We start from the raw sequence: 27,307 nt of genomic DNA on the forward strand, positions 1-27,307 counted from the left end.
GTGATAATGACCAGATAATCTGTTTTTTTTGTTATGTTGATTGAGGGATAAATATTGAAGGATATGTTGATGGGGTGGGATGAAGTAAATAGAATCGTGTGGAGCATAAACGCTGGCCTGTTTCTCTGCTGTAAACTCTGTAATTCTATTTCTTAGGAACTGGAAGATATGATCCGAGTGAAAGAAAAGGAAGTGGAGAAGGTTGAACAAAGTGGACTGCTCCTGATCCAGAACAAGAAAGAGGAGGCCTCCAGCAGTGTTATGGATACACTCCGAGAACTCAATCACTCCTGGGCTCACCTGGACCACTTGGTATTAATCTTTGAATGATGTCGGATGGCTGTGTTGCATTACAGTGAAATGGCAGTGGACTGAATTTCCATTTGCCGTGCTGCGTCTATGATTGGCTCAAAGAAGTGCTGCAGTTACTTTGCCCAAATCCTGTTTGGCTCCTGCTTTAATTCTGTTTTCCACCGCCTTGCAGGGAAATAAATGCATCAGTCATCAGCTACCATTTAGTGAATGTGTAGATATGTCTGACTGACTGGGGCCGATAACAGGCATCCCAGTGCAGTGCCCTTGGACCTCAGTGGCTGGGCTTGTGCCCAATCGAGCTGACTGCACTCACTCACTCCATTATACATCATTGGATGACACCCAGTGCTCAGTAGCCTAGTGGTTCTGGTACTGGATCAGTAACCCAGAGGTCATGAGTTCAAATCCCACCAATTGATTTCAAGAAATCTGGTCATTTGTGCGCTGGCAGCAGAAAAATGACCATGAAAACTGTTGGCTTGTTGTAGCATTAATGCCCTTCGGAGAAGGAAAGCTGCCACATCCGTACCCGATCTGGCCTGCATGTGGTTCCAGTCCTGTGTCGCTCACATCCCAAGAACATATGTGCACCAAAACCATGCCAACAGCTATTAGCATGTTTCAACACCTTTTTCATACAATCTTAAAGCACAGAACGAGGCCATTTGGCCCATTGTGTCTGTACTGGCTCTTTGAAAGAGCTATCCAATTAGTTTCACTTCCCTGCTCTTTCCCCGTAGCCCTGCATCGAGCCGGGGAAGAAAGGAAATGAATGTTTTTAAGCCCTAGCAGTTGAGATGGAGGAGAGATGAGATGGATGGCCCAAGCGAAAGGTTAGAGCCAGTCAGGAAAAGAGAAGGGCCTCCTCTTCAGTGCCTGTTAATACAGGCAATCATTTATTGTCACAATACTTTCACGTTAAGGCAGCACTGAGATACTGTTAATTAGCTCCGTCCGGCCTAGATAGCCCAGGATACATTTGCTTTGATGACTTCATTTGAGAGCTTCACACATGTTGTCTTCCCCAGTCAAAAGTTACGTAATCAGTGTTCAATCTCGTGATATTCCAGGTTGGCCAACTAAAGATTACACTGCAGTCGGTGCTGGACCAGTGGAATATTTACAAGGGAGCCTATGAAGAGATTAATGGCCACTTGATGGAGGCCAGATACTCCCTTTCTCGTTTCCGTTTGCTGACGGGCTCTCTGGAAGCTGTACAAATCCAGGTAGACAACCTACAGGTAAGAGGTTTCACTTTTAGCTAATATTTGTGCATTGTCCGCTTAGCGGAAATGAAATTTAACCAGGCAGACTACTCTCCTCTTACACATTGAAGGTCAGGTTCCCTCAGAAACTCAGAAACACTAGTGAACAGCGGATCTTGTGGACATGCCTGTCGATCAGTAATGATGCTTTTGAGTTTTGAATAATGCTGAATTACATAGAATTTACAGGACAGAAACAGGCCATTCGGCCCAGCTGGTCTATGCCAGTGTTTTTATGCTCCACACGAGCCTCCTTCCACCTTACTTCGTCTCGCCCTATCCCCATACTCGTCCATTCCTTTCTCCCTCTTTATCCAGCTTCTCCTTAAATGCATCTAAGCTATTCGCCATTGAACCCGTCACAATAGCATTTTGTGTTTAGGAATCTTGCATCCTCTTACGTCCCATAGTAGTTTAAAGCATATGCTGCACTCCCATTTTAGCCAGAAGTAATCACAGATTGAGATGGATAATAATTAGATTGGGAGGAGAGAATGTCCCTTCTGGCCTCCTGGCACCCACCTTACACTCTCCATAAACTTGAGTTCATTCAAAACTCTGCTGTCCGTGTTCCAAGTCCCATTCACCCATCACCCCTGTGTTCACTGACCTACATTGGCTCCCAGTTAAGCGACGCCTCGATTTTAAAATTCTCACCCTTGTTTTAAAATCCTTCCATGGCCTCGCCCCTCCCTATCTCTGTAATCTCCTCCCGCCCCACAACTCCCCCGAGATCTCTGCCTCTTGCACATCCTCGATTTTAATTGCTGCACCATTGGCGCGCGTGCCTTCAGCTGCCAGGGCCCTTAGCTCTGAAATTCCCTCCCTATACCTCTCGGCCTCTCTGCCTCTCTGCCTTTTCCTCACTCTTTAAAAGCTACAGACGGCACAATTTTAAAATTAGAGCTCGCTCATTCAGGAGCAAAAAAGCACTTTTTCACACAAAGGGTAGTGGAAATCTGGGACTCGCTCCCCCATAAAGCTGTGAAGCTGTGGATGCTGGGGTCAATTGGAGCTTTCAATATGAAATCGCTAGATTTTTGTTGGGTGAGGCTATCAATGGATTTGGATCAACGTTGGGTAAATGGAGTTGTTATACAGATCAGTCATGATCTGATTGAATAGCAGAACAGACTCGAGGGGCAGAATAGCCTACTGATTGGTCCATCTATCTGGCCAGTATTATATACAAGCCAGATTACAGGTTTCTGTTTTAACCATCAATTTTAAATACCACTTTAAACATTAATCATTTGTTTTACAGTTCCTTCCATGTCTTCTTCATAAGTAGCTGTAAAAGCGTTTTGAGCTAAAATATTACGAACTGAGGACTTTAGAGAGATTTAATTCTCGGCACTTTGTCTATGATATCAGATAAACAGAATATTAGTTTAGGAGTGGCTTTTTATATTAGGCACAAAGGGGTGGAAATTTGGTACCGCCCATTTTGGGGCGCTAATGACGGCGGGGCGGTAAATTTTGCGCCGGGAAATGGTTGCCGTCTGCAGCTGCAAAATTCCTCAGCTGGGGCTGAGTGTGGAGCAGAGCACTAGGGGATGCGTTCCACATCGCTCTTAGGGCACTAGGCCGGCTGAGCAACTGAAAATCCCGAGCTAAAGAGCTGTCTCGGAGCACCCTAAGAGAGGCTTCCCCAGGGAAAAAGAAATCGGCCAAAAAAACACCAAAAACATTCTCAATACCTTACTGACGCCACGTAAACATAAATCGCAAAAATAAAAAACAGTCACACTTCCCTCAAGTCGGCATTCCTTCCCTCACTGCTGCCGGTACAGCTCGGACTGCCCGCTTTCCCAGGCGGTCCCACTAGGGCGCGCTACGGGTCCCCAGAAAACAAATTTCGAGCCGGTGTCGCAAACCAAGGGGTATTGCACACCGGCTCGACTCTCCCGGGCGGTAATGCTCCGCGCCCCCCGCAAAACCGGCACCGAATGTTCCGGCCGCCCGCCTGCCCAGAAATGATTTCCGCCGCCATTACCGCCCCTTCGAGACGCGAACAGAGGCGGCGACTGACCGAATTTCCACCCCAAAGAATTCTGAAATTTAAGGTTAAACTAATTTAGTTTCATAGAATCGTAGAAGTTTACAGCACCGGAAGGAGGCCATTTCGGCCCATCGTGTCCGCGCCAGCCAACAAGAGGCTATCCAGCCTAATCCCACTTTCCGGCTCTAGGTCCGTAACCCTGCAGGTTTCGGCACTTCAAGTGCACATCCGAGTACTTTTCAGACAGTGAGTTCCAGACCCCCAAATCCCTCTGCATGAAGAAATTTCCCCTCAAATCCCCTCTAAACCTCCTATCAATTACTTTAAATTTATGCCCCCTGGTTGTTGACCCCTCTTCTAAGGGAAATAGGCCCTTTCTATCCACTATATCTCGGCCCCTCATAATTTTATACACCTCAATGAGGTCTCCCCTCAGCCCCCTCTGTTCCAAAGAAAACAAATCGAGCCTATTTAATTTTTCCTCATAGCTAAGATTCTCCACTCCCGGCAACATCCTCGTAAATCTCCTCTGTACCCTCTCCAGTGCAATCACGTGCGTCCTGTAATTGACCAGAACTGCACGCAGTACTCCAGCTGTGGCCTAACTAGTGTTTTATACAAAACACTGGTTGATATCCAAAAAAACAGTTTGATTGCTTTTTTTTTAACCTGTATCTTCACCACTTATCCCTCCACTACCACTCCTCCTCTCCAATTTTCTCATTCTCCAGCAATTTGTCCACAGAATTCTTGTCTTTGCTGTTAAATCCCTCACCCGATCCTGCTCTGAGGATCTCCTCCTGTCTTGTGCCCCGATCCAGATCCCCTGCTCCTCGATCACAGCACATCATTCCTCGCTTCCTCTGTTCCACCATTACTGGCCCATCATTCAACTACTACATCCTGCCTTCTGGGACACTGTTTTCCGCCCTCTCCTGTGTTAGCCATTCTAGTTACTACCTCTGAGTCCGAAGGTTGTGGGTTCAAGTCCCACTCCAGAGACTTAACCACATAATCTAGGCAGTGCTGAGGGAGGGCTGCAGTGTCACGGGTGCCATTTTTCAGATGAGATGTTAAACTGAGGCTCCGTCTGCTCTCTCAGGTGAATGTAAAAGATCCCATGGCACTATTTTGAAGAAGAGCAGGGGAGTTCTCCCCAGTTTCCTGGTCAATATTTATCCCTCAATCAACATCAGTAAAACAAATAGTCTGGTCATTATCACATTGCTATATGTGGGACCTACTGTGTGGAAATTGGCTGCTCCGTTTCCTACATTAAAACAGTGACTACATTTCAATAGTACTTTATTCGCTGTGAAGCGATTGGGATGACCTGAGATCATGACAGACGTTATATAAATGCAAATTTTTCTCTATTCACAATCTTTACTCTCCGAAACCTTCGCTTCACCTGTGGCCTTTGGTCTGCCAACCCTCTCCATTTTCCCCGGCCCACTGTGTTGTCATCCTTAATGTAAAGCACCTGTCTTCGTACACGTGACCTGAGCTCGATAGAAATACGAGTTGCTGCCAGATTTGTTATTGGGTTTTCTCTCAGAAGCTCGTTTCCTTTCAGTGTTGGTTGAGGTAGAAACTACCATTTGTCCAATTGATTCAGGATCTTAATAAGTGAAAGGCCCCATTTGGTTTTCAGCAAAGGTCGTTGATTTCATTGCTTCAGTTGCACCAAACGCATGGTACATTTGCACCGTTCAAAATCAAAAATGTCACCCCTTTTCCTCTTTTTTAAATGGCACCTGTTATAACCTCATCAACATTTGGTCCACATTTATTTGACAGAACTTGCAAGAGGAGCTGGAGAGGTCGGAGGGCAGCCTGCAGAAGTTTGGCTCTGTAACTAACCAGCTGCTAAAGGAGTGTCGCCCGCCAGTTCACAGCTCACTGACGACTAGTCTGAACGAAGTTAATATGGGGTAAGGATTTCCTGGAGCACTGCTCCCACTGTTTACCAATAATACAGGTTTACAACAAAACCAGTGAGCAGCCATTTTTTTCAGGATGTGTCATAGAATTTACTGGCACAGAAGGAGGCCATTCGGCCCATCAAGTCTGTGCTGGCTCTCAAAGAACTATCCCCTTAGTCCCATAAGAACATAAGAAATAGGTCGTTGATTTCATTGCTTCAGTTGCACCAAACGCATGGTACATTTGCACCGTTCAAAATCAAAAATGTCACCCCTTTTCCTCTTTTTTAAATGGCACCTGTTATATTTGGCCCCTCGAGTCTGCTCCGCCATTTAATAGGATCATGGCTGATCTGATCCTGGCCTCAACTCCACTTCCCCACCCGCTCCCCATAACCCTTTATTCCTTTATCATTCAACAATCTATCTATCGCCACCTTAAATATATTCAATGGCCCAGCCTTCACAGCTCTGTGGGGCAGAGAATTCCACAGATTCACGACCCTCTGAGAGAAGACATTCCTCCTCATCTCAGTTTTAAATGAGCGACCCCTTATTCTGAAACTATGCCCCCTAGTTCTAGATTCCTTCACGCAGGGAAACATCCTCTCTGCATCTACCTTGTCAAGCCCCTTCAGAATCTTATATATTTCAATAAATACATTCCACTCCTCTTCCCTTTCCCCGCATACCCTTTAAAATGTTTTTTTTTCAAATATATGTTCAATTCCTTTTTAAAAGCTATTGTAGATTCTGCTCCCACCGCTGCATCTGGTCAGGCATTCCATGTCTTAACAACCCCCTGCTTTAAAAAAAAAAAATTCTCCCAGCCACTCCCCTCGTTCTTTTGGTAATTATTTAAAAATTCTCCCTTATAGTTACTGCCTCACTAATTTACTTGATCAAAATCTTTGATAATTTTTCTGTCAAGGTCTTGTCTCTGCTTTACAATGTGTAGCCTACACACCCACACACTCTCACTCCCTTGCAGTGTGGGAGCATGGATTTACACTTCGACCCTTTGTGCAGTACGTACCAGAGCAGAATGCTTGCCCCCCTGACCGCCCCTGTTGTGTGCGAACACTGCCATTTTCTGGACGCTGCACCTGAGTACAATGGCATCTGCTCGCTAAATGACTGCAATCTATAAATACAGAGTTTCCTGTTTGGAACAATCCCTCGGCCTGTTGCGCAATGATCTCACTTGCCTTTGACTGCTTTGGGCATGGTTTTCACGATTTCCTGTTGATATATCAGGGTATTTTCAGAGGTATTCCCCTCTATTGTAATTATGGTTCTGGTACTGGACGAGCAACACAGAGGTCATGGCTTCAGATCCCATTATAGCAAGCTGCATTCAATACATTTGATCATTTGTGAGCTAGGGCCAGAAAATGAACATGAAAAACTGCCAGATTGTCGTTAAAAACCCAACTGGTTCATTAATGGCCCTCAGGGGAAGGGAAATTGCTGTCCCTATGTGAATCCATATTATCTGGTTGACTCTTTTTGCCCTCAGGGCAACTAGGGATGGGCATTAAATGCGGCCTCACCTGTGTGTCCCATATCCCGAGAACAAATAAAAATTAGAAGTTATGTGCACCATTATTCTGCAACAACTCACCTCGGTGCGAGGCTTAGTGTCTCTAACTGTCCCCATGGCTCAGTTGGTCGCCCCCTCGCCTCTTGAGTCAGAAGGTTGTGGGTTCAAGTCCCACTCCAGAGACTTGAGCACAAAAGTCGAAGCTGACACTTCATTGCAGTACTGAGGGAGTGCTGCACTGTCAGAGGTGCTGTCTTGCAGATGAGACTTTAAACTGAGGCTCCGTCTGCCCTCTCAGGTGGACGTAAAAGATTCCATGGCAGTATTACGAAGAAGAGCAGGAGAGTCATCCTTGGTGTCCTGGCCAATATTTATCCCTCAATCAACATCACTAAAACATCACATTGCTGTTTGTGGGAGCTTGCTGTGCACAAATTGGCTGCCACATTTCCTACTTTACAATAGTGACTACACTTCAAAAATAGTTCATTGGCTGTAAAGTGCTTTTGGACATGCAGTGGTCATGAAAGGTGCTATATAAATCCAAGTCAATTTTCTTTCATACCAGTTTGTATTTTTCAGATAGGGAACGACTTCATGGCTGTAATCTTATAGGTTACTTGAGTATCACTCGCACTTTCCGATGTTAATCGAAGCTTTTGATACGATGGTTCTAATTTGTCACTGGTGGGAAGTTTAGATTGTCATCGGGTCCCAAGGATGAGATTGCAGCCTTGAAATCACTCGTGTACATCTGTTGTTGTTTGATCTTATATGGGACATTTTACCTTGCTGTTCCTTTTCCTCAGGATTAGATCTCTCAACCATAAGAACCTGCATTTATATAACACCCAGGAAAATATCATGGGGGCAAAGGCGGGAGCCTGAATTGGACACTAAAGAAAGAAAAGAAAGACATGCATTTATATAGCGCCTTTCACGACCTCAGGGCATCTCAAATCGCTTTATAGCCAATGAAATGCAGTTGAAATGTAATCACTGTAGGAACCGCGGCAGCCAATTTGTGCACAGCAAGGTCCCACAAACAGCAATGAGATAATGACCAGATCATCTGTTTTAGTGATGTTGGTTGAGGGATAAATATTGGCTGGAATACCATGGAGGAATCCCCTGCTCTTCAAATAGTGCCATAGGATCTTTTACATCCACCCGAAAGGGCAGATGAGGCCTCTATTTGACTTCTCATCCAAAAGACAGCACCTCCGACAGTGCGGCACTCCCTCGGTACTGCACTGGAGTGTCAGCCAACATTATCTACTCAAGTCTCTGGAGTGGTGCTTGAACCCACAACCTTCTGACTCAGGTGGGACTACTACCCACTGAACCACAGCTGACAGCTAAAGCAGTGAAGCTGGGCGTCATGACCATGTGCAAGACAGTTTTCAGGTTGGCAGGCTGTAACTAGTGGGGTGCCACAAGGATCAGTGCCTGGGCCCCAGCTATTCACAGACTTCAAGGATATATAGACAGGCTAAATGAGTGGGCAAGAACATGGGTAGGAAGGTAGGAAAAATAAACAAGCAGAGTATTTTCTAAATGGTGAGAGATTGGGAAATGTTGGTGTTCAGAGGGACCTGGGTGTCCTTGTACAGGAATCACTGAAAGTTAACATGCAGGTACAGCAAGCAATTAAGAAAGCAAATAGTATGTTGGCCTTTATTACAAGAGGATTTGAGTATAAGAGTAAAGACATCTTACTGCAATTATACAGGACCCTGGTGAGACCACACCTGGTGTATTACTTACAGTTTTGGTTTCCTTACCTTCGGAAGGATATACTTGCCATTGAGGGAGTGCAACAAAGGTTCATCAGACTGATTCCTGGGATGGGGGGGATTGTCCTATGAGGAGAGATTGAGTAGACTAGGCCTATGTTCTCGAGAGTTTAGAAGAAAGAGAGATGATCTCATTGAAACATACAAAGTTCTTACAGGGCTTGACAGGGTAGACACAGGGAAGATGTTTCCTCTGGCTGGGGAGTTTAGAACCAGGGGTCACAGTCTCAGAATAAGGGGTCGGCCATTTAGGACTGAGATGAGGAGAAACTTCGTCACTGAGAGGGTGGTGAATCTCTAGAATTCTCTACCCTCCAGGTCTGTGGAGTCTCAGTCTTAGAGTAGATTCAAGATCGCTAGATTTTTTGATATTTAGAGAATCGAGGGATATGGGGATAATGCAGGAAAGTGGAGTTGAGGTAGAAGATCAGCCATGATCTTATTGAATGGCGGAGCAGGCTCGAGGGGCCTAATGGCCTACTCCTGCTCCTAATTCTTATGTTCTTATGTTATGTTCTTATGTTTGACCTGTTGCTTATGGGACAGGTATGAATGGAACTGTGGGGGTCATGGGGAGGGAAAGAGGGATTGAGTGATCGACTGTATCGCAGACCGCAGACAGATTGAGCAGGGAATGGTCGGGGAGTTGAGCGGTGGTGCCCCATTTAGAGGCTTGGAGTCGATTTGGAGTTTTGGGATGATCTGGTAGTTGGTCAGGAGCCAACACATAATGCCATGGGACATTAAAGGCTCTGTATTAAAAGCAATGAAGAAACGAAATGGTATGTTGGCCTTTATTACAAGAGGATTTGAGTATGAGTAAAGACATCTTACTGCATTTATATCATCATCATAGGCAGTCCTTCGGAATCGAGGAATACTTGCTTCCACTCTAAAAATGAGTCCTTAGGTGGCTGTACAGTCCAATATGGGAACCACAGTCCCTGTCACAGGTGGGACAGATAGTCATTGAGGGAAAGGGAGGGTGGGACAGGTTTGCCGCACGCTCTTTCCACTGCCTGCGCTTGATTTCTGCATGCTCTCGGAAGTGAGACTCGAGGTGCTCAGCGCCCTCCCGGATGCACTTCCTCCACTTAGGGCGGTCATTGGCCAGGGACTCCCAGGTGTCGGTGGGGATGTTGCACTTTATCAGGGAGGCTTTGAGGGTGTCCTTGAAACGTTTCTGCTGCCCACCTTTGGCTCGTTTGCCGTGAAGGAGTTCCGAGTAGAGCGCTTGCTTTATATTGCTTGCAATTATATAGGGCCCTGGTGAGACCGCACCTGCAGTATTGTGTACACTTTTGGTCTCCTTACCTAAGGAAGGATATACTTGCTATTGGGGGAGTGCAAGGAGGTTCATCAGACTGATTCCTGGGATGGGGGGATTGTCCAAAGAGGAGAGATTGAGTAGACTAGGGCTATATTCTCTCGTGTTGGTGAAGATGGAGGGGGATGATGGATATTTTAATGAGTGGTGATAACAGTGGTCTTGAATTGGCGGGGGGGAAGCGAAGGAGGACATAGCTGAGGAAAGGGGGCAGTTGATGATTCTTGTGAGCGTTGAGTTGAGGGAGCAATCAGTGCATCGCATGGCGGCGAGGAGTCTAATGAGGGGGATGTGACAGAATTTAGGGCCTGGGCTGGGATAGGTGGAGCGGGGATGGGGTGGGGGGAGGAGTAGCCTGAGGCACCCGAGTCGACTTTGGGGAGGAAGAAATGCAGGGAGTTGTTGTATGCAGTGCCATCGAAACCAAAGTTAATGTCCTAATCGCCAGTACTGTCGCTGTGTGTAAATCCAGGGTTACACGAATGACCCGTGCCTCCACATGACCCAATGTGATCATTTTATTTCATTTCCATGAATCAGCTGGAATAATCTGCTTCAAGATATCGTGGAGCAACTGCACGCGAGCAAGGTTCTGCTCCAACTCTGGCAGAAGTACAAGGATTACTCGGGCCAGTGCTCAGTCACGGTGCGGCAACTCGAGGAGAAAAGCAACGAGCTGATTAAGAAAGCTGCTAACAGGGATATCGCTGATGAAGAGGTTACAAAATGGATTCAGGACTGTGACGTGAGTACGCTAGACACAGCAGTTAGTGCGAAAGCAAAACCAGGACTACTATTTGATTTTAACCCTTCAAAAAACCACAGTGACTTAGTACTGTAAATCCCCAATGGACTGCAGCAATGGGATTTTTCGGCATTTTATGATGAGGGGTAGAGATTGGGGAGGAGGGTAGAGGTGTACAGAGGTGTATAGAGGTATGAGAATGTATAATAGGTAATTCCCACATTCTTTTTATACATCTGAAAATAATCACCAAGGTGGTTAAACTTGAATCTGAATTGGATCATCTGAATTTCTGATCCAACAGGACTGATCTTACTGTATAATGGTTAAGGGAAAATTAAAAATGTCTATGGATATTGGATATTAACCTATAAGAACTGCAGCATTTTGACAGCACCTCCCAAACCCGAAACCTCTACCACCTAGAAGGACAAGGGCAGCAGTTGCATGGGAACACCACCACCTCCACGTTCCCCTCCAAGCCACACGCCATCCCGATTTGGACAGATATCGTTGTCCCTTCATCGTTGCTGGGTCAAAATCCTGGAACACCCTCCCTAACAGCACTGTGGGAGTATCTTCATCACGTGGACTGCAGAGATTCAAGAAGGCAGCTCACCACCTCTTAAGGACAATTAGGGATGGGCAATAAATGCTGGTCTAGCCAGTGAGAATGAGCTGGATGCCTGTACATTGTTGGACTAAAGCCTCACTTTGTACTAAGTCACTGGCGGGCAGATTAGATGGGACAGCGGGTGAGAACATTTTCACCTACCTGTCAACTGAGAGTGGATCCCAGCCCAGACTGGCGAGGTGAAAGCCCGGTTTAGCTGTTCCGTCAGTGGCCACGAATCCAAAGTGCCTAGAATTCGGTATTGGTTGCCACCACCCTGACAAGCTCGATCACAAGAGGTTATACGATGTTTGAGAAATGTTGAGACTACGTCAATTGAAACTTTGAAAACTGAGATCGATAGATTTTTGTTAGATAAGGAACATAGGAACAGGAGTAGGCTATTCAGCCCCTTGAGCCTGCTCTGCCATTCAGTGAGATCAGGGCTGAAACATAGAAACATAGAAAATAGGTGCAGGAGTAGGCCATTCGGCCCTTCGAGCCTGCACCACCATTCAATATGATCATGGCTGATCATGCAACTTCAGTACCCCATTCCTGCTTTCTCTCCATACCTTTTGATCCCTTTAGCCGTAAGGGCCACATCTAACTCCCTTTTGAATATATCCAACGAACTGGCCTCAACAACTTTCTGTGGTAGAGAATTCCACAGGTTCACCACTCTCTGGGTGAAGAAGTTTCTCCTCATCTCGGTCCTAAATGGCTTACCCCTTATCCTTAAACTGTGACCCCTGGTTCTGGACTTCCCCAACATCGGGAACATTCTACCTGCATCTAACCTGTCCAATTCTGTCAGAATTTTATATGTTTCTATGAGATCCCCTCTCATTCTTCTAAATTCCAGTGAATATAAGCCTAGTTGATCCAGTCTTTCTTCATATGTCAGTCCTGCCATCCCGGGAATCAGTCTGGTGAACCTTTGCTGCACTCCCTCAATAGCAAGAATGTCCTTCCTCAGATTAGGAGATCAAAACTGCAGTAAGACATCCCTGCTCCTATACTCAAATCCTCTCGCTATGAAGGCCAACATGCCATTTGCCTTCTTCACCGCCTGCTGTACCTGCATGCCAACTTTCAATGGCTGATGTACCATGACACCCAGATCTCATTGCACCTCCCCTTTTCCTAATCTGTCACCATTCAGATAATATTCTGCCTTCCTGTTTTTGCCACCAAAGTGGATAACCTTACATTTATCTACATTATACTGCATCTGCCATGCATTTGCCCACTCACCTAACCTGTCCAAGTCACCCTGCAGCCTTTTAGCATCCTCCTCATAGCTGACACTGCCACCCAACTTAGTGTCATCTGCAAACTTGGAGATATTACATTCAATTCCTTCGTCTAAATCATTAATGTATATTGTAAATAGCTGGGGTCCCAGCACTGAATCTTGCGGTACCCCACTAGTCACTGCCTGCCATTCTTTGCTTCATTTCTGCCAACCAGTTCTCTATCGCAGGGCTCAGTGCTGAGACCCCAGCTATTTACAATATACATTAATGATTTGGACGAAGGAATTGAATGTAATATCTCCAAATTTGCAGATGACACTAAACTGGGGGGCAGTGTGAGCTGTGAGGAAAATGCTAAGAGGCTGCAGGGTGACTTGGACAGGCTAGGTGAGTGGGCAAATGCATGGCAGATGCAGTATAATGTAGATAAATGTGAGGTTATCAACTTTGGTGACAAAAACAGGAAGGCAGAATATTATCTGAATGGTGACAATTTAGGAAAAGGGGAGGTGCAACGAGACCTGGGTGTCATGGTACATCAGTCATTGAAAGTTGGCATGCAGGTACAGCAGGCGGTGAAGAAGGCAAATGGCATGTTAGCCTTCATAGCAAGATGATTTGAATATAGGAGCAGGATTGTCTTACTGCAGTTGTACAGGGCCTTGGTGAGGCCACACCTTGAACATTGTGTACAGTTTTGGTCTCCTAATCTGAGGAAGGACATTCTTGCTATTGAGGGAGTGCAGCGAAAATTCACCAGACTGATTCCCGGGATGGCAGGACTGACATATGAAGAAAAATTGGATTGGCTAGGCTTATATTCACTGGAATTTAGAAGAATGAGAGGGGATCTCATAGAAACATATAAAATTCTGATGGGTTTAGACAGGTTAGATGCAGGTAGAATGTTCCCGATGTTGGGGAAGTCCAGAACCAGAGGTCACAGTCTAAGGATAAGGAGTAAGCCATTTAGGACCGAGATGAGGAGCAACTTCTTCACTCAGAGAGTTGTGAACCTGTGGAATTCTCTACCACAGAAAGTTGTTGAGGCTAGTTCATTAGATATATTCAAAAGGGAGTTACAGCTAAAGGGATCAAGGGGTATGGAGAGAAAGCAGGAATGGGGTACTGAAGTTGCATGATCAGCCATGATCTTATTGAATGGTGGTGCAGGCGCGAAGGGCTGAATGGCCTACTCCTGCACCTATTTACTATGTTTCTATGTTATCCCTGGATGTTGAGTTCTCAGCCTTGGTCACCTTGGAGCCATGTCTCCATAATCCCAATTACATCATATCCGTTAACAGCTATCTGCGCAGTTAACTCATCCACCTTATTGCGAATGCTCCTCGCATTGAGACTCGGAGCCTTCTAACTCCATATACCCGCCTTTGGCCCACATCCCTTAATACCTTTGGTTAACAGAAAGCTATCAATCTCAAATCAATTGCCGTTTGTGGAAGAGAGTTCCAAACATCTACCACTCTTTGTGTGTAGAAGTGTTTTCTAACTTCGCTCTTGAAAGGTTTGGCTCTAATTTTTAAACTCTGCTCCCGAGTCCTAGAATCCCCAACTAGCAGAAATAGTTTGTCTCTATCTACCCTATCTGTTCACCTCAATATCTTAAAAACTTTGATCAAATCACCCCTTAACCTTCTAAATTCCAGAGAATAGAACCCTAATTTGTGTATACTCTCCTCGTAACTTAACCCATCCCGGGGGCAATTTCGGGTGTGTCGCTTCCCCTGCCTGCCCCCCGGGCGAAAAGTGCTTAACGCCCCGTTAGCGCCTCCCGGAAGGGGCAATTTCGGCCCCCAAGTCTCTTTTGGACCTCTACTGCTTTTAGCCTTTTACTGTTTAGATAGAACCTTAGAAAGGTTTTATTCATTTTAGGTCCAAAGTGGATGACCTCACATTTGCCTACATTGAAATGCATTTGCCACAGTTTTGCCCGTTCACTTAATCTGTTAATATACTTTTGAAATTTTACGCTTCCAGCTACACTGCTTAAAATTTCATCTATCTTTGTGTCATCGGCAAATTTGGATATATGACCTCAATGCCATCATCTAAGTCATTAATAAATACTGTGAATAGTTGAGGCCACAACACAGATCCCTGCGGAACACCACGAGTCACCTCCTGCCAATTCGAGTACCTGCCCATTATCCCTTCTCTCTGTCTCCTGCCGCTCAGCCAATTTCCTAACCAGGTCAATAATTTGCCCTCAGTTCCATGGGCTTCTACCTTAGTTAACAGTCTCTTATGAGGGACTTTATCAAATGTCTCTGGAAGTCCATATAAATAACATCCATAGACATTCCCCTGTCCAGTACTTTAGTCACCTCTTCAAAACATTCAATACGGTTTGTCAGGCATCACCTGCCTTTCACAAATCCATGCTGCCTCTCTCTGATCAACTGAAAATTTTCGAGGTGTTCGGTCGTCCTATCCTTAATTACAGACACAAGCAATTTCCCGGCAACAGATGTTAGGTTAACTGGTCTATAATTCCATGGTTTCCCTCTCTCGCCATTTTAAATAGTGAAGTGACAAATGCAATTTTCCAATCTAAAAGAATGGTTCTTGAATCGATAGAACTTTGCAAGATTATAGTTAGAGCATCTGCAATGTACTCACCTACTTCCTTCAAAACCCTGGGATGGAAACCATGTGGTCCTTAAGGGTATTAAGGGTCAGCATTTAAGGCACATGTTGGGGAGAGAAAGCTCTCCAGTTCTTTTGAACTTGTCAAACTGCAATGTCCTTAAGTGAAACTCTGCCTGTAATTCTCACTACAGGAGCTGCTGGAGGAGTTGGGAACGCCTCGAGATTCCCTTCAAGCTCTTTCGGAGCTGGGGGAGGAGCTGAGACGGCAGGTGGATGCTTCCGCGGCGGCTGCTATTCAGTCGGACCGGCTGTCCCTCACCCAGCGATTGTCTTCTCTGGAGCATGCCCTCAACAGGCAGCGAACCGTGCTACAGGTACCTCCGGTAGTTCTGTTTCTGCGCACTAATTCGTCTAACAAGCTGCGATCATCTTTAACATAAGAACATAAGAATTAGGAACAGGAGTAGGCCATCTAGCCCCTCGAGCCTGCTCCGCCATTCAACAAAATCATGGCTGATCTGGCCGTGGACTCAGCTCCACTTACCCGCCCGCTCCCCGTAACCCTTAATTCCCTTATTGGTTAAAAATCTATCTACCTGTGATTTGAATACATTCAATGAGCTAGCCTCAAATGCTTCCTTGGGCAGAGAATTCCACAGATTCACAACTCTCTGGGAGAAGAAATTCCTTCTCAACTCAGTTTTAAATTGGCTCCCCCGTATTTTGAGGCTGTGCCCCCTAGTTCTAGTCTCCCCGACCAGTGGAAACAACCTCTCTGCCTCTATCTTGTCTATCCCTTTCATTATTTTAAATGTTTCTATAAGATCACCCCTCATCCTTCTGAACTCCAACGAGTAAAGACCCAGTCTACTCAATCTATCATCATAAGGTAACCCCCTCATCTCCGGAATCAGCCTAGTGAATCGTCTCTGTACCCCCTCCAAAGCTAGTATATCCTTCCTTCAGTAAGGTGACCAAAACTGCACGCAGTACTCCAGGCGCAGCCTCACCAATACCCTGTACAGTTGAAGCAGGACCTCCCTGCTTTTGTACTCCATCCCTCTCGCAATGAAGGCCAACATTCCATTCGCCTTCCTGATTACCTGCTGTACCTGCAAACTAACGCAATTAATTACAGTTTCTATTTCAGAGCTTCTAGACAACAAACTAAACGCAATTTAAGTTTATTCACAAAATGTAGAGGTTGTTCGAAATGCAACGTACAGAGAATTTACAGGCCGGTTGTATTGCTGTTTCTGAAAGGAAGAAAGAACTTGCATTTATATAGCGCATTTCACAACCTCAGTGCGTTCCAAAGTGCTTCACAGCCACTGAAGTGCCTTTGGAGGGTAGTCAACATTTAGAAGTGTGGCAGCCAATTTGCGCACAGCAAGATCCCACAAACAGCAGTGAGATAAATGACTGATAATATGATTGAGTGGTGAACATTGACTGATGAAAGTTGGTCTCGACATTTCCAACAATGCAGCTCTCTCAGTACTCCAATCCTGTCAGCCTAGATTATGTTTTTCTGCATTACAACAGTGACTAGGCTCCAAAAGTAAAGCACTTTGGGATGTCCTGAGGTTGTGAAAGGAGCTATACAAATGCAGCAGCCAATTTGTACATGGTAAGGTCCCTGTTGGTTGAGGGATAAATATTGGCCAGGACTTTGGGAGAATTCCCGTTCTTCTTTGATTAGTGCCATGGTATCTTTTACATCCACCCTACAGGGCAGACATCTGTCTTAACTTCTCCAGATGCACCTCCAACAGTGTAGCACTCCCTCAGCACTGCACTGGAATGTCAGCCTGGATTATGTTCTAAATTCTCTGGAGCGGGACTTGAACCCACAGTCTTCTGACTCGAAGGCGAGAGTGCTACCCACTGAGCCAAGTGATCTGTAAAGGTTAATTCTGTGACTAAGAGCCTCTAACTGGGAACATTTCACACTACAGGCTGGCGTTCAAGATTATGAGGCATTCAGTAGGAGACTGGAAGCCTTGGAGAAGTGGATTGTGGAGGCTGATGAGGCGCTAAAATTGCAGGATCCCAACCGATCATCTGATCTAACCATAATCCAGGACAGAATGGAAGAGCTCAAAGTAAGTTCTTTACACTTGTGTTGTTTTATGTATCGGATATGAAACGGACATGAATGTCGATATATATCTCCTTCCCGTTGGTTTGGATTTTAATATTGTCTTGTCGTGCCTTTGGCTTCCCTTCGCTGTGTTGCTAGGTCCTGACATTCCCAGGCTCGTGGCCTCAAGGGGATGTGCGCACGGAGACATTTCACCAACACCTCTTTATTGCTGCTCAGAGCTGACCTGTCAATAATGCACCAATCGTTGCCACCTCCCCTCCATCCACCTCCAATTGCCCCCTGCAGGGGGAGATGGCCTGGCCTGAGCGACACTCCCCTCCCGCTGTGCACAATGCATCTCAGACGGAGTGGGCGGGTACAGGAACTGCCCCTCTCACTCTAGGGTCTTCCCTTTTAGAGCTCCCCAATACTGTGCTACTCCCCAGGAGTTTGCTGGAGAGTCTCGATTGTAAATGCTGTCCAGAGTATTAACAGGGGTGAAATTAGCCTTGGATGGGGTGTAACACGGGTTGCTGATTCGCTGTCGCCCATTGTGTGTTAACGCCCTGGACCAAGTTCACCCGCTATGTATCTTCTTTAAGTGAACATAAGTTCAGTTATAGTTTAATTAAGTGAAAGGATCAGTGTTTCATTGTATTTCTCCTGGGATAAACGAGAAGCAAAATTGGGTGCAAGGAATATTACTCAGAATGACACAGAATGGCCCAGTCGGGCTATGCCAGTGTTTATGCTCCACACGAGCCTCCTGCCACCTTGCCTCATCTCACCCCATCAATTATAAAAACAGAATATGCTGAACTACTCAGCAGATCAGGCAGCACCTGTGGAGAAAGAAACAGAGTTAATGTTTCGTGTCGCTGACCTTCCGTCAGAACACGTCTGACAAAAGGTTCTCGACCTGAAATGTGGGGGCCGAAATTCAGGGTCCGGATAAGGCCGGTTACCGCTGTTTTATGGCGAACATGCGGTGGTATCGAGTGGCCGCCGCGTTGCAGCCCATTCGCCACCCCGACCCAAATTTGGCTCGGGGATTTTTCGGCCCCGCTGCTGCTGACCGCCGCAAGCGCTTCATCAAAGCGTGCAGCGCCGCTCTCCCGCACCTCCGCCGGCAGACCGCCTAGGATGATGATGATTATTTCACTTCGACCCAAATTCACCGCTGCACGGTGCCACTGGCAGCTTTTTCTGTCGGTGCACCTTGTCTGCTCTCTCTCTCTGCCCTGGCGGTGTGGTGGCCACTACAGGCGAGGGCCGAATGCTGCCGGCGCCATCTTATTTTTTTTTTGCCTGCCGACTTCCATGTTGGCCGGATTATTGCTCCCCCAGGTTCGGCCGGGCCGCCAACAGGCAGCCTGGTACTCAGCGGCCGAGACTCGGTTCCGCCCCTCAGCCTGACTTACTGCCGCACTTCCGTCCCCACTGTGACCGACTTCCGGTCCGACGTCAAAAAATCTTCCAAGTTCGGAAAATCAGTCGGACAACTGCCCCATCGCTCCCGGCGGTAAACCCAGGTTAAAAAAAACTATAAGTGCACCAGCTTTCTGGCGTGCCTGAATTTCAGCCCCGTTAACTCTCTCACAGAGTGCCGGGCTGAACGATCACGGGCAGGAACCCGCGAGAAAAGCAACAAAGTATCACGTTTTTCTTTAACTTACCTCGGCCACCTCACCCTTGTCCCGTGTTTTTGCCCGGCACGGCTGCAGGAGGCGGAAGTCAATTTCGGGTCCGGGGCGATGCGCATGGCGATGAAGTCACGATCTCCGGGCGCGGGTGATCGGGGCGCAATGTGTTAGGGCTGTTTAAGGTCCCTGATTGACGGCATTGGATTCTTCATTCACCCCTGACACTGATATAACACCAGGATGCAATCTCACTATTAGATGAATTGTGGGCCAAAATTCCCCTATTCTGCATCTCCCATTAGCACCTCCCCATTATCGCCTCTGGGGGAGCTAACGGGGCGCGAACGACTCCCGTGAAATTGCGTGGGAGTTAGTTGGAGGCCCGAAAACCTCATCGCCGTGCATGGCGACCCCTTTTTGCCCCGCGGCGAACCCTTTCCATCCCGCAGCGGAGATTGGCCAGCGCTCCACAAGGCCTCACGGGTCACAAACCGGGCCGGTCACCCATCGCGGGCAAACCTAAAAGGGAAGTGCGCTGCGCGACGGGCTGCCTTTTATTCCCCCCCCCCCCCCCCCCCGTTACCGGTTGGGCCACTCCTTTCTTTGTCTCGATGCCGGGCTGTGGTCACGGCACCCTTTAGCCCTGGAGGCCCAGTGGAGGCCTTCAAAGGGCCTGCAGAGTTTGCAGCATCCCTCCCCTTTACCGGAAGGGGAGGGGCGTTGAAACGCGGAGAGACTGCGTAGCGCTCTGAACCGCGCCTGCGTATCAGCCCCCATCCCGCCCCAAGAGGAAGTGGAGCGCCCGCCATTGCACTCCACTTCCTGTGAGGGGCGGTAATCGGAACTCGGCGACTAGGCGGGACTCCGCGCTGGGAACAGGAAGTTCCACATCGCCTCGGTTACTGCCCTCAAACGGGATGTAACCCAATTTCAATCCCATGATCTCTACACTCCTGGCAGTGTCATTTAAAAGGAGCCTGCTTTGTCCGAGGAATTGCTGTTTGTTTTCGTTATCTTCTAGCGGGCAGGTGTTTGATCGCAGGACAATACATAGTTGGACTTAGAACGGGTCAATATCAGTTGCATGCATAAAGTCTAAGATATTTTATTTGTCAGACTTTTATCCATGTAGTCAGGGAACTCACCATGCACTGAGAATTTAGATCGTTTTCTCTTAAAGTGCCTACAAGATGACAACAACAACACGTTGCATTTATATATCGCCTTTAATGTAGTAGAATGTCCCAAGGCTCTTCATAGGTGGGTTATCAAACAATATTTGACACCGAGCCCCATCAGGAGAGGGTCACAGAGGTAGGTTTTAAGGAACCTTAAAGGAGGCAGAGAGGTTTAGCATGGGATTTCCAGAGCTCGGGGCCTAGGCAGCTGAAGGCACGTCCACCAATAATGGTCCAATGGGAATTGGGGATGCGCAGAGATCTTGGAGGGTTGCAGGGCTGGAGGTGGTTACAGAGATAGGGAGGGGACAAGTCACGGGGCGACTGGAAAACAAAGACATCCAATCACTAGACATAAAAAAGGTCACATAATTGAAACTATGAGAAGAGAACATGAAGGTTTTTGACCTTTGTGAAATTGCAGGATTACACGAGAGGGTAAATTCTGGGACGTAGCATGGGGGGAGAGTTTCCTGGTCCAGCATCTGGGGCTATTGGTGTATCTGGGCGCGGTTAGTGCAAGACGTCCGGCTGCTGAGGAGCTCATGCCCCCTAAGTAAGCACACCCATCTTTCCATCCATTTATATGATAGACGGAAAGCAGGTGAACTCTGCAAGGGTCAGGCGCTGCTCCCAGCCTGATTCTCCTGCACCCAGACACTGTAATAGCTCCAGGCAAAATTCCCCTATTCATTTTAGTACAGGAGGAGACCACTCGGACCCGCTTGTCTGAATGGGGTGAATGGTTTCCTTCCGTTCTCGATTGGACCTTGAGGGGTGAAGGTGAGCAGGGGTCACACTGAGGGTAAAGGTGAGCAGGGGTCACACTGAGGGGTGAAGGTGAGCAGGGGTCACACTGAGGGTAAAAGTGAGCAGGGGTCACACTGAGGGGTGAAGGTGAGCAGGGGTCACACTGAGGGTAAAGGTGAGTAGGGGGTCACACTGAGGGTAAAGGTGAGCAGGGGTCACACTGAGGGGTGAAGGTGAGCAGGGGTCATACTGAGGGTAAAGGTGAGCAGTGCACACACTGAGGGCGAAGGTGAGCAGTGGTCACTGAAGGTGAGCAGGGGTCACACTGAGGGCAAAGGTGAGCAGGGGTCATACTGAGGGTAAAGGTGAGCAGTGCTCACACTGAGGGCGAAGGTGAGCAGGGGTCACTGAGGGTGAAGGTGAGCAGGGGTCACAATGAGGGTAAAGGTGAGCAGGGTCACACTGAGGGTGAAGGTGAGCAGAGGTCACACTGAGGGTAAAGGTGAGCAGGGGTCACACTGAGGTTAAAGATGAGCAGTGCTCACACGGAGGGTAAAGGTGAGCAGGGGTCACACTGAGGGTGAAGGTGAGCAGAGGTCACACTGAGGGTGAAGGTGAGCAGGGGTCACACTGAGGGTAAAGGTGAGCAGGGGTCACACTGAGGGGTGATGGTGAAGGTATTTTGTATTTCACAGGTACAGATGCTGAGGTTCAGCAGTACGGTTCCTGAGCTGGATCGTCTGAACGAATTGGGGTACAGGTTACCTCTGAACGACAAGGAGATCAAGCGCATGCAGACGTTGAACAGACACTGGTCCTCGATTTGTGGCCAGACCACAGAGCGGTTTAGGTAAGTCAGCACGTTGCTGCTTGCGAGCCACTTTCAGCAGATTACCGTCTCAATCTTGTAAACCACTGCCATATAGTACTGAGGCTAAACACTCAGTGTCATTCAGTGTTGATTGCTGGGAAAGAATGTGGCCCCCTAGTCAGAAATGAGAAAGGATCTAACCGGATCCCAGTTAGGACAAAAGTTACACCGGTTTCGGTGCTGACTTTGCCGACAGGAAGTTGCGCTGAAATTTCCTGTGGTGTTCATTTACCCTACAACAGAACATAGAAACCGGGGTACAACGAGCAGCGAATGCTACCCCACTGATAGGGGTAACAGCGAGAGGTCTTCTGTTGTGGTGCCTCACTCACATAGCCTCCTGCCTCTGCTGCTCCTCTTCCTCTTCCATTGTTATGGAAGGCCATTCCAGGCCTTCCCAATGCATGGTGGGAGGGGCAGTGGTGTCTCCAAAAATAATCCCGTGTGCACTGAGACTGAGAACTTTGGAAGTATAATGTAGAGCTCATTAAGAACAATTACATTGGGAACGCTCTCACCTCTGAGTCAAAAGGTCGTGGGTTCAGGCTCCACTCCACTTGAGTTCATAATCCAGGCTGACCTTTAGAGAATCATAGCACAGAAGGAGGCCATTCGGCCCATCGAGTTTGCCCAGCTCTTTCGCGGGGCAATCTAGTCAGTCCCATTCCCCCGCTCTTTCCCCACATCCCTGCAATTTTTGCTCCTTCAAGTATTTATCCAATTCCTTTTTCAAGACTACGATTGAATCTGTGTCCACCAACCCTAGCAGGCAGTGCATTGCAAATCCTAACCACTCGTTGTGTAAAAGGTTTCCCCTCATGTCGCCTCTGGTTCTTTTGCCAATTACATTAAATCTGTGGCCTCTGGTTATCGACCCTTCAGCCATTGGAACCAGTTTCTCTTTATTTACTCTATCTAAACCCTTCGTGATTTTGAACACCTCTATCAAATCTCCTCAGCCTTCGCTGCTCCAAGGAGAACAACCCTAGCTTAGACATAGAACATAGAAAATAGGTGCAGGAGTAGGCCATTCGAGCCTGCATCGCCATTCAATGAGTTCATGGCTGAACATGCAACTTCAGTATCCCATTCTCCGGTCTATCCACGTAACTGAAGTCCCTCATCCCTGGAACCATTCTAATAAATACCTTCTGTACCCTCTCCAAAACCTTCACGTCCTTCCGAAAGTGTGATGCCAAAAATTGGACACACTACTCCAGCTGGGACCGAACTAGTGTTTTGTATAGGTTTACCAGAACTTCCTGGCTTTTTTTTTACCCAATGCCTCTCTTTATAAAGCCCAGGATCCCAGCTGCTTTACTAACTGTTTGTTAACTTGTCCTGTCACCTTCAAAGATCTGTGCACAAGCACCCCCAGAGGTCTCTCTCTTCTTGCACCCCTTTTAAAATTGTACCAGTTAGATGGTTCTGCCTCTCCGCATCCCACCAAAAACCTATCACCGCTCACTTTCCTGCGTTGAATTTCATCTGCCATGTGTCTACCCATTCCACCAGCCTCTCTATGGCCTCTTGAAGTCTGTTATTAGCTTCCTCACTGTTTACCACAATTCCAAGTTTCGTGTCATCTGCAAATTTTGAAATTGTACTTTGTACCCCCATAGTCCAGGTCATTAATGTATATCAAAACCAGCAGTGGTCCTAGTGCTAAACCCTGAGTAACTCCATGGTATACCTCCCTCCGGTCCGAAAAACAGCCATGCGCTAGAACTCCCTTTTCTGTCCCTCAGCCAATGTTGTATCCATGCTGCTGCTGCATCCTTTATCCCATGGGCTTCAGTTGTGCTAACAAGCCCAATATGTGGTACTTTATCAAACGCCTTTTGAAAGTCTATATACACAACATTGACTGCACTGCGCTCATCCACCCTTTCTGTTTCTTCATCAAAAAACGTAATCAAGTTAGTCAAACACGATTTGCCCTTACTAAATCCACGCTGGCTCTCCTTTATTAGTCCATGCGGCTGTTAATTTTCTCCCGGATTATTGTTTCTAAAAGCTTCTCCACCACTGGTACTAAAGTGACTCTTTTTTGAACAAGGGTGCAATGTTTGCCATGCATCAGTCCTTTCGTAACATCCCTGTATCTGAGGAGGATTGGAAGATTGTGGCCAGCAATCTATCGGAGTTGCCCTCCTCCAGGTGAGAGGTTAAACCGAGGCCCCATCTACCCTGTCAGGTGGACATAACTAATTAAACTAAGGACCTGTTCAGAAGGATGTAAAGAACAACAGGAAGTTCTTTGATCTTATGTTAAGTTCTCATGGTGTGCTGGCCAATTCTTACCCCTCGGACCAAACAAAAGGCCATGACTTGGTCGTTCAAATCATTGATATTTCTGGGATCAGGCTGAGTGCAAAATGGCTGCCTTGTTTGCCAACATAACGGTGGTGACTACAGTCCTTAGCCTGTGAAGGGCTTTGGGATGTTTCTGAGAGGTGGAATAAGGTGCCATATAAATGTCAGTCCATTTTTTATTTCAACCGAGCAGGCAAATGTTGCATTAGATTTGGGGAGTTGCTTTCCTGAGGTTAAGGTGGGGGCACATTTTTGTAACATCAGGAGCTTTTTATTATGCATCTGGTGATCCTTCTCCCGCTCTGGGAGGGCATGATGCAGAGCTTAAGGCCTTGGCAGCTGAAGGCACAATGGTTGAGGGATGAAAATCAGGTATGCGCAAGAAGCCAGAATTGGGGGATCACAGATCTCGGAGGGTCGTAGGGCCGGAGGAGATTACATCCCTACTCATGAAACTCCACGTATTCAGCAAGAGAGAGATTGCCTCTGTTACCCTTCGCAGCCATTGCCTGTTACAGTATGTCTCTCCACACTCCCTTCCTACTGGCACCTCTCTCCTCATCACTTCACTAGCACCGTTTCTCTTGGCTTAGTTTGCCCCACTGATCACCGGGCCAGTTTTGGTATCTGGGATTAATTGCCCAAGCTTGGCAGCGTGGAACCTTAGAATGGTTACAGCACAGAAGAAGGCCATTCGGCCCGTCGAGTCCGTGCCGGCTATCTGCAAGAGCACCTCAGCTAGTCCCACTTCCCTGCCCTTTCTCCATGGCCCTATAAATGTTTCCCTTTCAAGTATCTATCCATTTCCCTTTAGAAAATTACAATTGAAGCTGCTTCCACCAGCCTTTCAGACAGTTAATTCCAGATGATATCAAATCGCTGCGTTAGAAAATTCTCCTCATCTTCCCTGTAGTTCTTTTGCCAATTATTTTAAATCTGTGTCCATTGGTTACCAACCCTCCTGCCAGTGGAAATCCTCCCTATCTATTCTGTCAAAACTTCTCATAATTTTGAACACCTCTATTAAATGTCCCCTTAACCTCCTCTGCTCAAAGGAGAACAATTCCAACTTCTCTTGTCTCTCCACATAACTGACGTCCGTGGCCCTTGGTACCATTCTAGTAAATCTCCCCTGGACCCCCGCTAAGGCCTTGACATCCTTCCTAAAGTGTGGTGCCCAGAATGGCCAAGTACAGCAGCTGAGGCCGAAACAGTGATTTATAAAGGTTTAGCATAACATCCTTGCTTTTGTACTCTATGCCTCTATTTATAAACCCCAGGAACCCATATATTTTTTTAACAGCCTTATCAACTTGTCCATTCTTGAGCCGGTGCAGCACGATCAGAGGTTCAATTCATTCAGATAACTAATTTCTGTAAGCATGGTAGACTGTCTGACGATTTAGGACGTTTATGGTTTCCCTTTTGCTAAACCGATGTAATTTTTCATCCCCCTCTGCTCTCGCAGCAAACTGCAAGCATTCCTGCTTCAGCACCAGACCTTTCTTGAGAAATGCGAAACCTGGATGGAGTTCCTGGTCCAAACCGAACAGAAGCTGGCGGTGGAGATATCTGGAAATTACCAGAACCTTCTAGAGCAGCAGAGAGCGCATGAGGCAAGTGGAGAGAGGCTGGGGATTTGGGAACGCAAGCAGCAGTGGGAACACCATCACCTCCAAGTTTCCCTCCACGTCACATACCGTCCTGATTTCATTGTCGCTGGGTCAAACTCCTGGAACTCCCTCCCGAACAGCACTGTGGGAGCACCTTCATCACACCGATTGCAGCGGTTCAAGACGGCGGCCCACCATCACAATCTTAAGGCCAACTAGGGATGGGCAATAAATGCCGACTTTGCAGTGATGCCCATATCCTCAGAATAAATAAATAAATCATTAGAGAACACGGCACACGAGCGTTGCACTATGGTCGCTGGCTGGTATTGTCAGTTTGGGGTATTGTGTACTGAGGATGAGTGTCTTGTTGGGGGCTTTTTAGTTATTGATGCATTCTTGTGTCGAGGAATTAACTGGCAGTTAATAATCTAATCTAGTATGTCAGACTTATGTTGTATACAACAGTGACCATGTAACCAGTAATTTGTTTTGTGCGGATTTTCACTTCAGATTTGAACCATTTGAACTGAGTAGAGTCCAAACTCTGTAGCTGAGGTAACTTTGATCACACTGCTTCTGCTGCCTGTGGTAGCTGAGTGGTCTTTGGTTGTGGACTCGCGCCCCCCATGTCGTGGGTTCAAATCCCGCCATGACAAGTCGTGAAATTGAATTCACTAAATCTGGTCATATGTGGACTGGCACCAGGAAAATGACCATGAACACGCCTGGATTGTTGTAAAAACCCAACGGGTTCATCAGTGTCCTTCAGGAAACGGAACCTGCCACCCTTACCTGGTCTGGCCTACCGTAACTCCAGCCCCACATTATGTGATTGCAATTTAATGCCCTCGGCAATTAGGGATGGGCAATAATTACAAGCATTCCCGTGCTGCCCACATCCCAAGATCAGAGCAAAACCCCATAGTTGCGTGTGTTGAGCTAGGGGACAGCTAAGGCTAAATGTGACAAATGCACACTCCTAGGGTGGAGCCTCACCACCTGGAATCCCACATCAGGAAAGCGTGAGTACAATCTCCACCATTTTCTGACAGTAAGGTGGGGACTGCGCCCGCTCTCTTCTGATGAGCGCTCCTGCGACTGAGTTTACTGTCTGTTTCCCTTGGGTATCTCGGTACAATTTGTGCGAGTCTGTGTGTGCTCCCATTATACACCAGGATCGAGTTTGTCCTTGCTTCAGTTGCCCTTGTCAATCTGCTCAATGCAAAAAAAAATAACCGGAGCACGGGCAATAATATACAACATCCTTTGGGTGACTGGCTCCGCTGCTTTGGATACTCGGTGCTTGGCTCAGTGGGCAGCGCTCTCGCCTCTGAGTCCGAAGGTCGTGGGTTCAAGTCCCACTCCAGGGACTTGAGCACATAATCTAGGCTGACACTCCCAGTGCAGTGCTGAGGGAGTGCTGCACTGTCGGAGGTGCCGTCTTTCG

General features: G+C 47.2%; 1 protein-coding gene across 1 annotated transcript in view; it reads left to right on the forward strand.

Moving 5' to 3' along the window:
• syne1b (spectrin repeat containing, nuclear envelope 1b) overlaps positions 1-27,307 on the forward strand; it is a 420,847-nt gene that overhangs the window by 387,723 nt on the left and 5,817 nt on the right. Inside the window, exons 113-120 of the mRNA XM_070891000.1 lie at positions 157-312; positions 1,386-1,556; positions 5,383-5,516; positions 10,714-10,918; positions 15,592-15,774; positions 17,359-17,505; positions 21,753-21,907; positions 25,713-25,860. Coding sequence (XP_070747101.1) covers positions 157-312; positions 1,386-1,556; positions 5,383-5,516; positions 10,714-10,918; positions 15,592-15,774; positions 17,359-17,505; positions 21,753-21,907; positions 25,713-25,860 — 1,299 coding nt within the window. The remainder of the gene's footprint in view (positions 1-156; positions 313-1,385; positions 1,557-5,382; positions 5,517-10,713; positions 10,919-15,591; positions 15,775-17,358; positions 17,506-21,752; positions 21,908-25,712; positions 25,861-27,307) is intronic.

The sequence above is a fragment of the Pristiophorus japonicus genome, chromosome 9, assembly GCF_044704955.1.
Source record: "Pristiophorus japonicus isolate sPriJap1 chromosome 9, sPriJap1.hap1, whole genome shotgun sequence".
Taxonomy (NCBI): Eukaryota; Metazoa; Chordata; class Chondrichthyes; family Pristiophoridae; genus Pristiophorus; species Pristiophorus japonicus.